Genomic DNA, 12,993 nt, shown 5'->3' with positions numbered 1-12,993 from the left:
CAACAAGAGCTCCTTGAAACAAAGTGTGGAAAGCACAGGCTCCTAATCGAGTTGTGCTTTTCAGAGGTCAAAGTTAGATTGTGGCGCTCAAGAACTCGCAAAAAATAGTATTTATTTGAGCTTAGACCTGTCAGACTTCTTTTTATATCGAGCTGAGCAGGGCCAGATTTCCACGAAGTGGTGTAATCTGCAGGATTTATTTATTTATTTAAAGCATTTTATAGGATTTCCGGTCCGAAAACAGCCAAACAGTATGCTCAGTGAGAAGGACTAGACGCCTTCTGCTTCTGCTTCTAAAACAGTTCGAGCTTGAGCCACTATTTAAGCTGTTTTACTGGACTCAGTGTCAGGTCTGTCATGCGCAAAGAAAACACAAACTGACCAACCACATTTTTATGCACAGTGTTCACGGGTTACAGGTATGCGTGATACAAAGTTGCGTAAAGGTCTTAGACCAACATCAGCTATCTTGGCCACAGCTCTGTATTTCTCATCGGCCCCTTGCCAACTGTGGAGTCCTGCCAAGACAAACTTTATTTTGAAATTTTTGCTCCCGGACGCTTCTATTTTTACCACGGGGGAAATTGACACCAGACTCCTTCTCTCCGCTTGTGGAAGTGGAAGAAGTTGAGTCTCCTCAGTCTCCTGCCGGCACCGCCTCCTCTCCGCTCGGCTGCTGAGGACAGACTCACATCGGAAACTTCTGCACGGGGACACGGGAAGGTAGGTCACCGAGCTCGGCTCCACTCTCTCTCATGCACAGCTCTGTAAGAAGGAAAGGCACTGCCCTGGCATGATGCTGGCTCTTCTAAGCTCTTGTCCGCTCCTTCCTGCAGAAACACTGCATGTCGCCCATATTTAGTGAGGCTCTTGCTGTCATGAGATCATTAGGTGCACCTCTGTGGACGTGAGCCTCACGCTGTCTTAGGGGATTTGTACTATTCCTAAAACCTCGAGTCCGTGAGTTGCTTCTCTTCTTCTTCGGAGTTCTTACTTATTAGCGCTGGGGTCTCCTTGTTAGCTGATGACAAGACGGTGTGCGTCTGTGTTTGTGTGTCTGTGTTTGTGTCTGCGTGTTGCTGAAGGGATGATGTGGCTGTCAGCGGACATCAGGTACCTGGTGAATGGTGGCGTTGTGTCGTTCGCCGGCTGGGGGCGCTACTCGCAGTTGCTCCAAAGCGCACTAAATCTGCAGCCCGTTTCTAAAGTTGCTAAAGTGTTATCACGGAAAACATTTAGACTGTTGCTAGTGTACTATATTTAGACTATATGTAACATTATGATAAACAGAGGGGCGAGCACAGGTTTAGAGACACAGATGTGGAATCATTGGCTGTGTGACATATCAGCACATGCACGTCCAAACAGCACGAATGACAGATGTGCAGGTTTCCTGATCACCGTGCAACATTTTTATCATTATTATTATTTTGCAGAAATATTCTTTAGCACACACAGATACAGTTTTAGTTTTTTATTTTGCTCCCATAAAAAACGCAACGTGGATGTGTAGTTTTACCAGATTACGCACACTTCTCCTTTTCTTCACATCCACATGTGATGCTTTTGTGTTTAAATCTCCTCCTCCTCCTTTTTTGGTAGCACTCATTCAACTTCATAGTAACCTTAAATTGGCTGCTGCCTCTATTAGGACAGCAAATTTACTTTATTTGTCCTGGGTCAGGTCGGTGCCTCCCAGAACTGCACAGCTTTTCTGTAACCTGCACATTTTTTCAATTTCTTTCTTTCTTCTTTTCTTGATTGCAGAGCTGAACTGACAGGCAAGCCTCTGTCAGTTCAGCTCTGCAATCATTTTAACGCTGAACATTAAAGATTCCAGCAAATGTAAGGCTTTGCCTGTCGTAATGAATATTTTTGGTGTTTTTTGGATTGTTGTCAGTCGTAAACCAGATAAAAGACAGAAAGAGAAAAGCCTCCTCTGCCATCTGTGCTGCGCTGGTTCACTCACTCCGTGTCGAGTCAGCTCTCTCTCTCTCACTAAATATTGTTTCAGACTTAGAGAAGGACATTTTCAGTGAGGGGAGCACATCCGAGGTTCTCCGGCCTGTTTATGTTCCCACTTTTCATCTGCACACTGTTTATTTGGGGAAACAGAGAAAGGAATGCCTGCACTTTTCTCCTTCTTCTGCCTTATTTATTTATTTATTTTTACCAGAGATTTTAATCTGAGATATGATTCCACCCTCTCTGTCACCTGTCCAGGCTTCATGTTGATGGTGATCATGACTTATTTTTATTTATTCAAGGAGTTGATGCTGAGGCTGACGGACGCTGATGTGCGCGATTCGCTCCCTCACGGTCTCATTTGGACAGAGAAACTGTGGCGTGCAGTTACATGAAATAATAAACTCAACCTAAAGCTGATTCGTGTGCTCTCTGCTGACCAAAGTGGAGACTATATATATATATATTGAGAGTAGTGGCAGTGGTGGGGGTGCTGTCCCAGACTTGAAGCTGAGCTGAGGGACACTTAGCATCTGTGCGGTCGACACAGACCGGTCATATGGTTTTGATTAGCGTGCTAGTTTTCGGATAGCTTCACTCTCCCTGGCAGCGGTTAGACACAAGGACAGCATAGTTAGGCTGCAGTATGAAAAAGGAATATCCATCCTGTTAAACACAGTTATAAAAAAGCACCAGTCAGTGTTCAGTAGATGATCAGATTATAAAAAAATAGAAGTGACGTGTCAATATGCCTCAGGGTCCACTGACTTGATTACACTTGAGTATTTTGGCCCACCCTTAAATTCCCACCTAATTATCCCGTGCGCTCCAACTCCTTTCTCTCTTGGTAACAACGACCCCTTTCTTTTCTCCTCTGCAAAGCTCTGATAGCCCTGGAAGCTGTGTGGCCCGGCTCGGAGCCCCCTCCCCTTTCCTTTCCTTTTTCTTTTTTTGGCCGCGATTGTAGAGCTATACGGTCGATATCCATCCAAGCAAAACCCAGACCCCGGAGAGTCCGTGCGCGCGCGCGCGCTCGCCTCGGCCTGGCCTCCTGACAAACATACGCTTTTTATTTCGTACAAGTGATACAGCCCAGAGGGAAAGCTTTGCACAACAGGCCGGGGAAGATGTACAACGCCGTCACCTCTGCGAGACAGCTCTCTCTTAATTTAGCCGCATTTCCAGAGTAGCAATAATTTACCAGAAGAGCTGTGTGCGCGGCGGTGCATGCGTGTTGTGGTGTGTGTGAAGCCTGTCCACAAATCTTTCTTAGCAGCTGTATTTGAATAGCACTAGTTTGTGTGTGTGTTGGGGGGGTCCTATCTCTCCTCTCTTTCTCTGGCTTAAGTAAACAAGAGGAGATGTAGTGGTCATGAAAAGCACTTGATAGCAAGTCTAATAAGCCCACAATAAATCGAGAGCTGTGCAGAAACAAGTAATGAAAATGGAAAGGGAGCTTGGCTCGCGCAGGAAATGACTGGGAGAAAGCCGGAGGAGGGAGGGAGGGAGGGAGGGGAGAAAGACTTTTAGTTGTTCCATATATGAGGGAAGTTGCAACAGCACAAAGACCCCTCATTGTTTTTAAAGCAAGCTTTCTTTCTTTCTTTCTTTTTAGTTTTGAACTGTACCTGCCCGTCACTGTGTGAAATTAAGCAAGAGCCACATTAGGGGCCCTTTCATCTCCTCCACACTCAGTTTAGAGTATTAACACTCAAGAATGGCTCTCCCAGCTGGCTTGAATAGCTTACACTCCCCTCTCTTTCCCTCTCTCATTGCCTTCAGATTCTGCACTTGGCTTTTTTTCCCTCCTCCTTTTCTTTTTTTTGCAGGAGGCAACTTGTTCCCCCTGCTCTCGTCACCAAAAGGTTTCCCATCTGCCTCCGATTACCTTTGGCTGCAGTTGGTTAGCCGCCAGCCATCTGGGCCAGTGCGGCGTCTCCGCTCGCTCTTCTCTCCCCAGACAGCTCTGAGGGAGGGAGGCTAGCAGGGCTGGGACAAGAGTAAAGCTGGGTGGGCAGACTTTACTGGAGGATAGGGCTGGGTTTTTAGCTGACACTGCAATATGTAGCCAGGAAACTCAAGTCAAAAGAGAGAGAAGGGCACCCATGAAACTGTGACTGCCGATTCCTGGCTCCGCTCTTGTTTTTGTAATGGGTACTGTGTGGATGAGGAAGTCGTTTTTCCATTGTTATTATAATCTTGCTGCATGTTTGTCTCAAAGGACACAAAAATAATAAAAAAAGAGCCTGAGGATTATTTATAGCACTCGACGGCTAAATTAGTGGTGTGGAAAAGAACGACACAAGAAAGAAATTTGTGATGCTGAACTTTTACCTGCATACGGTCTTAAAAGCTTTCTGTTCATAGAGTCACATCTGTCAGGGTAAAACACTAGCTGTCATCTGCTGACTCAGAACTGGCTTTGTTCACTACTGTGCAAATCATGTCCTTTATTTCCTGTTGTGCCTTCTTTCATTTGCTGTAATTAAAGGTTTAAGCCTTGTTAAGTACCACTGCTGTGCACAGGCCACATGAAACACCAGCATTAGGTCTTTTGTCAGCTTTGGCTGAAGCTGAAGTCTACAACCTAAAGAAATGTGGGCTGCTTATCCTACTGTGGGGCGGCTGTCTGCCACAACGGGCTGGTGGTGAGGGAAGCAAGAAATCATCAAATTTGAATGTTTGTTTTTGAAGTCTTATTGTTGCTCCTGTATTTTTATTATTTATTCATTTATTTTCTTAAACTAGGGGCCTCGGATTCAGAAAAAGGCGATATTATCTGTCCGTGTTGTGCTCCAAATATCAACACTGGTTGATGTATAGGCACTCACACCATCGGTCTGCTAGTTAGTTGGCCAGTTAGTAAGCTGGATACCAGCCAGTGGGTCGCTCAGCCATGCAGGTTGCAGAGTCAGGCAGGGTAGCGGTGATGGCAACCTGCTGCGTCTCTCAAATTGGCTCATTTTACCCTCAGACCCTCTGACATAATACCCACTCCTAGCCCCGTTTGGGCACCGAGCACAGCTTTCTACGAGATCAATGGCCTCCTTTGTGTTTGAACTCTTTCCGGTGGACAGTCAGCTTAAAGTGTGGGTCCTCAGAGGCCCCAGGTTGGGACCTATTGTTATCGCTGGTCACCAGAGTGAAAGACTGGGTACTTACCCTTACTAAAGCCAAGATTGATTATCACAAGGAACAATGGAGGACTGGGCAGTCCTTGAATATGAACTGGGTAGATTTGCCTTGTTAGACTGGGAACTGCATGGGTCATTGGGATCTCATGCTCTCCCTCTGTCTGTGTTTTACTGTGTCTCCCTTGTTCCTCCTTCGTCTTTGAGCCTAAGTTTGTCTTTCCCCACCCTTTCAAACCCTTTCCTGGCCTTCCTCCTGCAGTCACTAAACAGCTTCTCTTCTGCAGGCAAACGGAGAGGGGTGTGAAGCCACCACTGCCGCTGAGCCCCTTGAGAAACCCGTCTAGGTGTTTTCCACTTCTGTGAGGACTTCTTCAGGGTCCATCACCTCTTGCTGACAAAACGCCGAAGACGCTGCTGGCTCTCCGATCTTTTGCAGCCATGGCCCAGCAGAGCGCTGAGCTGTCCCTCTGCTAGGCAACGGGGCATCCGAGAGGGCAGGAGACATGTTGGAACAGAGGCACGGGGACCACTGCACTGAATTTTGTTACTATAGCAACTACTGTAGTAACCATGGAGATGCTATGGAGGACTGGTCTGGTCTGCACTTTCATTGTCGTCATGGTTGCCACCCAGGTCGCAGGAGGTCACAAAGATGAGTTTGCTCAGTCACAAGGTGAGACAACCCATAGCCTGTATATAAAAGATGGATGTGGCCTCGCCTCTGGTCTTGTTTCTAAAAAGTAAAGCCATGAAACCTGCATTCTCTCTATAGGCCAGCAGGGGGCGACTCCTCTGGTTACCGAAAGGGTTCCTATGATGTCGTAAAGGACCTTGAATCCCAAATGTTTGGGCTCAGTAAAATAAAAAAAATAAAAAAGTGCTTTTATTGTTTCAATTGTTAGTTCAAAGATTCGCTATTACAAAGTGATGTTGAATTTCTAAATGATCATCTCATTTAGGGTTAAAAAGTATCCACCTTCATAATGAGACTTCACAAACCAACTGGTGACATCACTGTCTATGTCCATCCTTTATATACAGTGTTTGTACAACAAGGTATATGTATTATTTAAATATCAAAACATTATCATGAAATTCTTTGACTGAGCTGAGAAAGGGTTTGTTCATAAAATGATCCTTTTCCCCCGAATCAGTGTCTGAGATCTGGGTTTGAATTAAACAGGCAATCCTATTTTTTAATAGTGGGAAAGCATCACTGGTTTATTTTCTGTGATCCAGGCTTTTGTGCCACTTTAATGTGTTTTACGGTCGAGGTGCCCACGCTGGGATCTGTTTTTCATTTCAGTTAAACAGAAGAAAAAAGGGGAAACTCTCGCTGCTACCCAAGTTTAGAATAAAATAACTTAAACACCAGTGTTGGGACTAACGCGTTATTAAGTAACGCGTTACAGTAACTACGTTATTATTGTGGTAACGAGCACGGTAACTAGTTATTATGCCAAAACCAGGAACGCGTTAGTCGTTACTGGGATTTAGATAGGGTCGTTACTCGTTACTTCGTGTGGTGGCATCGCGGAGCTTCCACAGATTCAGTAACATTAGCAAGTGGTGGAGGCCAGCAGGTGGATGAAGGAAAGGGGACGCAGAAGGAAAAGAGACCCGAGGCGTGGTCCAAGTGTGAACTGAACTTCAGGTAAGAAGTTATGACCTGCAGTCTCTCTGGGTCAGATATAAACCAAGTGTAGGTGGAGTTTATTTTCGTTATTCTGACTTTTTCCGTACTGCGTGCTAGCTAGCATGACGGAGTTTCTATACAGCTGGGTGGTGCTATGAAGTTACTGATGTTGAACTTTATTTTGTTCATAAGTTATTAGAGTTGCCAACCGTCCCGTCTGGTATTCAGAGGAAATATTACGCGTTTCTTATTGAGGTGAAAAGGAACAGTTTGTCCCGTAATTCAGCTACAATGGAAAAGGCACAAAGCTGGAGTTATTCTGTGTTTACGCTGCACAGTTGCCTCTTCTCCTTTCATTCTCCCCCCTCCCTCTCCCGTTTCTACTTCAATCATGAAACTGATCAATGATCAGCTGATCGGCTCTCTTGTTTGTTTATCGCTCACTTTGCTCCGAAAGAAGAAACCAGCGGATGTCGCGCTAAACAACAGCAGCACGTTTAAGCTTGATCAGCTGTTGTTAGAATTTATTTAATATTAATTTCTAGTATCAGCTGATGTTTGCTGGAGCCACAGCTGTAAAAAAAGCTGCTGGTCATGATGTCGGTTTGGATATGTGGTGAGAGGGAAACATGAAGATGAAACCAGGAGATGTCCTTACTGGATCATCAGAGCTGAACAGGTGATGGAGAAACAGGTTTACCTTTTAGGTGACATGAATGAGTTGAAGTTATGAACTGTTTCTGAGAGACAAATAACACCAGGATCCTTTTCTAAGTAGCTGACAGCTGGTAACTGTGCAGGGGCGGGTCTAGCAAAGTGTTGCCAGGGGGCCAGGTAGGGCATTAACAGGGAGAGGGGGGCACAAAGAAATACTTTTCTTTCTTATTCTCATTTAAAATGTCTCGCTTTTATTAAATAATTATCTGAATCTTACAACAAACGATTGATAGGTTGATGCATATATACCATCAGAACAGTGTACATCACTGTCACAACAGCGTTTATTTTCATTCAAAGGCTTTATGATTTTTGCTATAATGGCGTGCCGGTCAGTCAAAATGCCCGGGCCAATTTTCTGTCCCAGTCCAGCCATGTATGCAGCTCATCTGCAGTCTGGTGTTACCTACATCTTCCTATTCAGAAGGCAGAATTTCCGAGTTCTGAGTACAATCGAAAGCACCACGACTGCAGTTTTTGTGTTGCATGTAAAAGGCGCACATGACGCTGTGACGTAGGCTAGAATCATGGCAGCAGTCAATGACGGTCCAGGCGTGGGATTTCTCTCGTGGAAATATGCACATTATCTTTTCCTGTCTATTGGTAGGTGGCACAGTGCACTGTGGCAAGTAAGCAAGCTAGAAGACTGGAAAAGTTATGGAAGCAACACATTAACAAGAGAATTCTGAGTAAAACCAAAGTTACTTTCCCTAGTAACTAGTTACTTTGAAAGTAACGAGTAACTTGAAGTAACTGAGTTACTTTTGAGAGAAGTAACTAGTAATGTAACTAAGTTACTATTTTAAAGTAACTTACCCAACACTGTTAAACACGATTTGAATATGTCATTAGATGCCTGAAACTATATTTTTGCGTTATTGTATTTGTGTATAATTCAGTATGTGCACACGAGATAAAGTTGGATGGTACGAACTGGCTGTCGCTCCGAGTCCAGGCCTGCAGGTCGGGACCGACTGAGCTTTAACCCAGAACTCAAATCCCGCTGTGCTCTGACACGAGCCCGTCTACTAGAAGTCCTTCTAAAGGCAAAGAATAAAAATCCCTAAGTGTGCGTGTTTCATCACCCAGAACAAGGATATGATTGTGTATTTCCTAAACGTAACCTTTGACCCCCTCATATCCCTCGGTCTCTGATAGTTTGCCACACTGCTTCCCTTAAATAGCCCACCCCATAAACCCTGGCGTGCCATTTTCCCTCAGAGAGTTAGTTTTCCACAGTCACAGGAAGTCAGTTCTTTAAACCTGAACTTAATTACTATTTTTTTTTATTAACAAGGATTGAATGTCTTTGTGTGATGTGAAAGGAGCTGCCTGCCACAGTAAAACCATACAGGATTATCTACCTTCTTCTGCCCCGGGCCTTCTTAGCTCATAGTTTCGATTTTCTGCTACACACACACACACGTGTGTGTGTATATATATATAGTGTATATATATATATATAAAACACCCAGCACGCCCCTGCGGGCGGTTTATCCTTCAAGCTCGGGTCCTCTACCAGAGGCCTGGGAGCTTGAGGGTCCTGCGCAGTATCTTAGCTGTTCCCAGGACTGCACTCTTCTGGACAGAGATCTCCGATGTTGTTCCTGGGATCTGCTGGAGCCACTCGCCTAGCTTGGGAGTCACCGCACCTAGTGCTCCGATTACCACGGGGACCACCGTTACCTTCACCCTCCACATCCTCTCGAGCTCTTCTCTGAGCCCTTGGTATTTCTCCAGCTTCTCGTGTTCCTTCTTCCTGATATTGCTGTCATTCGGAACCGCTACATCGATCACTACGGCCATCTTCTTCTGTTTGTCTACCACCACTATGTCCGGTTGGTTAGCCACCACCATTTTGTCCGTCTGTATCTGGAAGTCCCACAGGATCTTAGCTCGGTCATTCTCCACCACCCTTGGGGGCATCTCCCATTTTGACCTCGGGACTTCCAGGTTATACTCGGCACAGATGTTCCTGTACACTATGCCGGCCACTTGGTTATGGCGTTCCATGTATGCCTTGCCTGCTAGCATCTTGCACCCTGCTGTTATGTGCTGGATTGTCTCTGGGGCATCTTTACACAGCCTGCACCTGGGGTCTTGCCTGGTGTGATAGACCCCAGCCTCTATGGATCTTGTGCTCAGAGCTTGTTCTTGTGCTGCCATGATTAGTGCCTCTGTGCTGTCTTTCAGTCCAGCTTTGTCCAGCCACTGGTAGGATTTCTGGATATCAGCCACCTCCTCTATCTGCCGGTGGTACATACCGTGCAGGGGCCTGTCCTTCCATGATGGTTCCTCGTCTCCCTCCTCTTTCTTGGGTTTCTGCTGCCTGAGGTATTCACTGAGCACTCGGTCAGTTGGGGCCATCTTCCTAATGTATTCTTGGATGTTCGTTGTCTCATCCTGGACTGTGGTGCTGACACTCACCAGTCCCCGGCCCCCTTCCTTCCGCTTAGCGTACAGCCTCAGGGTGCTGGATTTGGGGTGAAACCCTCCATGCATGGTAAGGAGCTTTCTTGTCTTTATGTCAGTGGCTTCTATCTCCTCCTTTGGCCAGCCTATTACCCCAGCAGGGTACCTGATCACGGGCAGGGCGTACGTGTTGATGGCCCGGATCTTGTTCTTACCATTCAGCTGACTCCTCAGGACTTGCCTGACCCTCTGCAGGTACTTGGTGGTTGCAGCTTTTCTAGCGGCCTCTTCATGGTTCCCATTCGCCTGTGGGATCCCCAAGTACTTGTAACTGTCCTCTATGTCTGCAATGTTGCCTTCTGGTAGTTCAATCCCCTCAGTTCTGACTACCTTCCCTCTCTTTGTTACCATCCGACTACACTTCTCCAGTCCGAACGACATTCCAATGTCATTGCTGTATAGCCTGGTAGTGTGGATCAGTGAATCGATGTCTCGTTCACTCTTGGCATACAGCTTGATGTCATCCATGTACAGGAGGTGGCTGACAACTGCTCCGTTCCGTAGTCGGTATCCGTAGCCAGTCTTGTTAATGATCTCACTGAGGGGGTTCAGGCCTATGCAGAACAGCAGTGGGGACAGAGCATCTCCTTGGTAGATCCCGCACTTGATGGTGACTTGTGCTATGGGCTTGGAGTTGGCCTCTAGTGTTGTACGCCACATCCCCATTGAGTTCCTGATGAAGGCTCTTAGGGTCCCATTGATCTTGTACAATTCTAGGCATTCCAGTATCCAGCTGTGGGGCATTGAGTCATAGGCCTTCTTGTAATCAATCCAGGCAGTGCACAGGTTGGTCAGTCTGGTCTTGCAGTCTCGGCTGATTGTTCTGTCTACCAGTAGCTGGTGTTTTGCGCCTCTGGTATTCTTGCCAATTCCTTTCTGTGTCCCGCTCATGTATTGACCCATGTGCCTGTTCATCTTAGCCGATATGATGCCTGACAGGAGCTTCCATGTAGTACTGAGGCAGGTTATTGGTCGGTAGTTGGAGGGGACCGGTCCCTTCTTGGGGTCCTTGGGGATCAGGACCGTCCGGCCTTCAGTTAGCCATTCCGGGTGTCTCTCGTTAACTAGCAGCTGGTTCATTTGTGCTGCCAGACGCTCGTGGAGTGCAGTCAGCTTCTTCAGCCAGTAGGCGTGAACCATGTCGGGCCCTGGTGCTGTCCAACTCTTCATACTGGAGACCCTTTCTTGGATATCTGCCACTGTGATGGTTACTGGACCCTGTTCAGGGAGGTCGCTGTGGTCAGCCCTCATATCCTCTAGCCACTGAGCATTGCCGTTATGGGTTGCATCCTTCTCCCATATGCTCTTCCAGTATTGCTCCGTCTCCAGCCTTGGTGGTGCTGTTCTCTTATTGTTCCCTTGCCACTGAGAGTACACCTTTGCTGGTTCTGTGGAGAACAGCTGGTTTATTCTCCTGCCTTCTATCTCTCTGGTGTACCTCCTCAAGCGGCTGGCCAAGGCTGTGAGTCTTTGCTTGGCAGTTTCCAAGGCCTCAGGTATGGACAGCTTGCTGTATTTCTTAGGCACCTTATTTGTCGCACCTTTCTGCAACTCCGTTAGTTGGCTAACCTCCCTCCGTGCTACTTTGATCTTGCCCTCTAGCCTCCTTCTCCATGGAGGGTACTGCCCCTTGTCGCTGTTCAACTTGTAGCCAAGCATCTCACTGATCACTGTTGCCGTATTGTAGATCAGCTTGTTAGTGTCGGTAATCGTGGTTGTAGGTATTGCCCGTAGTGCTGCATTAACATCATCTAGCAGACCTTCTGAGGGAACTTCACGTAATCTTGGTAACCGGCTACGTGGGATCCAGGTTTCAAGCTTGGCCATTATCCTATTTTTCAGGTCAGTTCCTCTCGCACTCAACGATCCTTCTCCTATCGCACTTGGGGCTATGTACCCAATCTCGGGTGGGGGTGATGATATCTCCCCCCTGACCTGGCGTCCTGACTCCTCCTTGCCGTAGCATTTGTGTTGTACCTCGTCAATCTCTAGCTGTGAGAGCAGTCCCTTCTTTCGAATGTTGGAACACTGAGCTACTAGTTGTTTCGCCGTCATTGTGGATGTTGGGTATCGAAGAATCCATAGGTCCCTCATCCTATTCATGTAGCCCCTTCCGCCGGGGTTACTTGCATAGTAGCATTCCAACAACGCCCTGTTTTCGTCTCTTGCCCACTGATGCCTTCTTGTTCCAGTAGCCCACTTTTCGTCAGGGTGCCCTGGTTCCTCAACACCTGACGCGGACCTTGTTGATCCGGGCGACGTCCGAGCCGGCATGCCTTCATATTTATCTGTCTCGCTCATGTCTGCGGTAGGCTTGCTTAGCATAGGGGGTCTAGCCTTAGGACCCTTACTGGATACAGACGCCCCAGGCAGGAATCGAACTTGCGATCCTCTGTTCCAAAGGCGTGTAGTCTAACCACTACGCTATCCAGCTGCTATAATATATATATATATATATATATATATATATATATATATATATATATATATATATATATATATATATATATATATATATATATATATATATATATATATATATATATATACACACACACACACACACACACACACACACACACACACACACACACACACACACACACACACACACACCTCATCTGATGGTTGGTAAGACCTGGCTCACAGCTGATACTCAACTTCATTTAAAATGTGTCGGACAGATTTGAGGTCACGTTGTTCCTGCTTCCCAAATTGTTGCCTCAAAGTTAGAAGTGTCTGTATTTGTGCTCCCAGACTGCACACAGGAGAAGAGAGGCACCGATACGGCCCATCAGAGCTTCTTCATAACTCATATATTTCATACTGAAGAATCACTGCATGTAAAAATCTCTTTGCTTCAAAGAGGCAGCAGGGTTTGGTCTGCAAAACAGTCGTGGTGTAGCTGGCGTGGAGGGTGGGGCACTTTTCCATCAGAGTGCTTCCTTTCACTATTTTCATTTGGCGATAACAGAACTGAGGGTGTATTTATCAGCAAAGACATTTCTGTATGGCACCCAGTCAGGGTGTTCTCTCCTATTAAATATAGCACGCGTGTTTCCACCGACT

General features: G+C 46.4%; 1 protein-coding gene across 2 annotated transcripts in view; it reads left to right on the top strand.

The window, feature by feature from the left end:
• Positions 1 to 383: 383 nt before the first annotated feature.
• The window catches only part of adamts10 (ADAM metallopeptidase with thrombospondin type 1 motif, 10), a 70,904-nt gene continuing 58,294 nt past the window's right edge, over positions 384 to 12,993 (top strand). The window contains exons 1-2 of one of the 2 annotated variants that reach the window (XM_085387682.1): positions 384 to 723; positions 5,384 to 5,772. In XM_085387682.1, the coding sequence (XP_085243808.1) occupies positions 5,670 to 5,772 (103 nt within the window). In that variant the 5' untranslated portion in view covers positions 384 to 723; positions 5,384 to 5,669. The remainder of the gene's footprint in view (positions 724 to 5,383; positions 5,773 to 12,993) is intronic. The other variant, XM_085387680.1, reaches the window with a different exon arrangement.

This window comes from Rhamphochromis longiceps, linkage group LG17, assembly GCF_057381845.1.
Source record: "Rhamphochromis longiceps isolate RC_006_pf linkage group LG17, R_longiceps_female_GT1.1, whole genome shotgun sequence".
NCBI lineage: Eukaryota > Metazoa > Chordata > Actinopteri > Cichliformes > Cichlidae > Rhamphochromis > Rhamphochromis longiceps.
The sequence above is the reverse complement of the archived record's forward strand: the minus strand, read 5'-3'. Positions and strand labels throughout refer to the sequence as shown.